This window comes from Lactuca sativa, chromosome 5 (genome assembly GCF_002870075.4).
Source record: "Lactuca sativa cultivar Salinas chromosome 5, Lsat_Salinas_v11, whole genome shotgun sequence".
Taxonomy (NCBI): Eukaryota; Viridiplantae; Streptophyta; class Magnoliopsida; order Asterales; family Asteraceae; genus Lactuca; species Lactuca sativa.
The window spans coordinates 99,474,829-99,477,527 of record NC_056627.2 but is presented as its reverse complement, the minus strand read 5'-3'; the positions used below and the strand labels follow the sequence as shown (position 1 = coordinate 99,477,527).

The 2,699-nt window shown below is 35.1% G+C and overlaps 1 protein-coding gene across 1 annotated transcript; it reads left to right on the top strand.

Annotated features, from left to right (window-relative positions):
• The first annotated feature begins 763 nt into the window (after positions 1-763).
• LOC111915535 (uncharacterized) lies at positions 764-2,020 on the top strand. The gene has a single exon (XM_023911190.1). It carries the CDS (start codon positions 764-766, stop codon positions 2,018-2,020), a length of 1,257 nt encoding a protein of 418 aa, XP_023766958.1.
• The last annotated feature ends 679 nt before the right edge of the window (positions 2,021-2,699 follow it).

The window sequence follows — 2,699 nt, the reverse complement described above, 5'->3', positions numbered from 1 at the left end:
TAAGTGTTAGGACCTTAAAGGATTGCATGAGGGAGGTGTATGGCCAACTTAAAGGTGTGTGCGGCCATGGGTGTGCGGCCGTACACTCATGATGAGAGGTGCCTTTGTAGTGTTTTCAAGGTCCATACTTGCATCCATGAAGTGTCCTAGGTCTATACTCGATTGTAGTGCAAGTTAAGGGTCATAGAAGTGGGTTTGCAGTGTAAGGGTCGAAGTCTTGTAAAGAGTCGAATTGTGTTTAGTCTATTTCTTATGTAATGTATTTACTAAGTCACTTTTGTACGAAGCGTAAAGGTTCCAGACTTCGTATTTTTTGTACTCTCATGTTTCCTATAAATAGGGACTGAGCTTTGGTTTAGACTAATGAGTTTTGCAGATTTCGTAGTCTATGTTTTGTAATCAAGCTTACTAAGAGTAATAGAAACTTCAAAGTCTTATTTACTTTATGAGTTCATTACATTGATTAATCTTGTTCTTAATCGATTTTGCGTATACAATTCTTCAACAATTGGTATCAGAGCAGGAATCAAACTGCATTGATCTGATTTTCTTTCTGAATCATCTGATTTTGAGCCATCTTTTTATCAAAAGTTTCCGCACTTTTGGTTCTAAAAATCACGTTTGATCTACAGATTTGATTAGATTCTGCATTCAAATTGTATAATCGAGTGATCGATTATAAGTTTCTGATCAATTCGTTTAATCAAATCTCAAATTCATCAAGTTTTCTGTGATTTATGAATTTTTTCTCGTGTGCTCATCAATGGAGAACTTCAACATGAACACAATGACTTCGTATTCTCATCTGCTCGGATCATCAACCAAAATTCCAATGCTGATTCCAGAATACTACGATCAATGGGCTGATCGTATGGAAGACTACTTGAATGGTCTGGATGAAGAATTATGGAATTGCATCAAAGGAACAATTCAACCTTCATCGAATGTTCAAAATATTGGTTCATCTAGAACTACTTCTGTTGTTGAAGATCAACAAACAAGACTGGAGAAACACGAAAAGCGTTGTATGAGAGAACTGAGAGGTGCTTTGCCACCTGTTGTTTATAAGTACATTCGTGGTTGTAAAACTACTAAGGGTATCTGGAATACTCTCAAGGAAAAGTATCAAGGAAGCGAGAAGACTAAGATCAATTTTATTAAGCAATATTTGGTTAAGCTGAAAGAGTTCAAACAGAAGGAAACTGAAACAATTGAAGTTTACTATGATCGTCTGAATGTGTTGATCTACAGATGTAATCGCTATGGAATCATAAGGTCTATAATGGAGTATAATCTTACTTTTGTTATGGGACTTAGGAAGGAACGGAGGAGTGTTAGTATGATGAAAAATCAACAGATCTTTGATACTTCTTCTTTGAATGATGTTTACGATCAGCTGAAGACACACGAAAGTGAAGTGTCTGAGATAATGGAAGAAATGAAACAGAGTTTAGGAGGACCACTAGCTCTGGTTTTGAAAGTGTCTGAGGTGGAATTTGATGAAAAGGAGAATTCAGATAAAGAAGGTTTCCTCTTGAATTCGGATGATGAAGCTATTGCTTTTTATTCGAATAATCGAGTTAAGAAGTTTTTCAAAAAGCCTTTAAATTCTAAGGGAAAGCAGAGTGAGATGAAAGGATATCTTACGAAGTCTGGTGTAGAAGAGAAAAATAAATTTGAAAAGCCTGAGAAGAATGATGACAAAGTCAAAGAGTTTAAGGCAGAAAAGAAATTGAAAGGAGATCCTGGTGTAGATTGTCATTACTGCAATGGTGAGAATCACTTTGAAATTGATTGTATGCTTCAAAAGAAAGAGGAAAAGAAGAATAGAGTGAAGGACGAAGCATACTATGCTGAAAAACTGGAGGAAGTTCGTGAGAAGGCCAAGGGATTGTCTCTTGTGGCAAGAGGAGAGACTGAAGATGAAGAAAGTGGTACTTATCAGATTTGGTCATCCGGGTCTGATGATGAGGAAATGAGACATCTTACTCATGGTGCCATGCATATGATTCTGAAATAATTTATTTTCATGATACTGTTGCTTACTTTGATGCTATTGTTGTGTCTGCTAGTAACGAGGCAAAGAAACTTAATAATCAATTGCTAGAGCCTCAAAAGTTGCTAGACACGAAACGTTGCAGGGTAGAGTATCTAGAGTTGTAATTAGGAAATGTCAATCGTGATAGAGAGAATCTAGATAAAGATGTAATAATGTTGTTGGATCAACGTAACATCTATTGTAATTCTACAAAACGGTTGTATGCAAAATTAACAACATTACATCATTCTTTTGAAATTAGCAAAGAACAACATCGTAAACTATTGCCTTTTCTTGCATTGGAAAGAGAAAAAGTTGATGTCATGTCATATGATTGTGAAAACATAATAGCTGATTTTAACAAAGTACTAGATGATAGGTTTGCATATGGCGTTGTTAAGATAGATGGGTTTTTAAATGCTGATGAATTGGTTAATATTGTTAATGAAAGTTTGACAAAAGATGAACTAGTGAAAATTTTGAAAAGAACTAAACATTCGAAACTTGATTCACAACTCAATTTTGCTGATGTCGATGAGAATTTGGATAATCTCAGCGAAATCAGTGAAATTGATGAAGAAGAAAGTATTGATTGTTCTTAGTTGTCTATCATTAACATCACATCTAAGGCTAAAGGTAAGGAAATTGTTAATGATTCGAT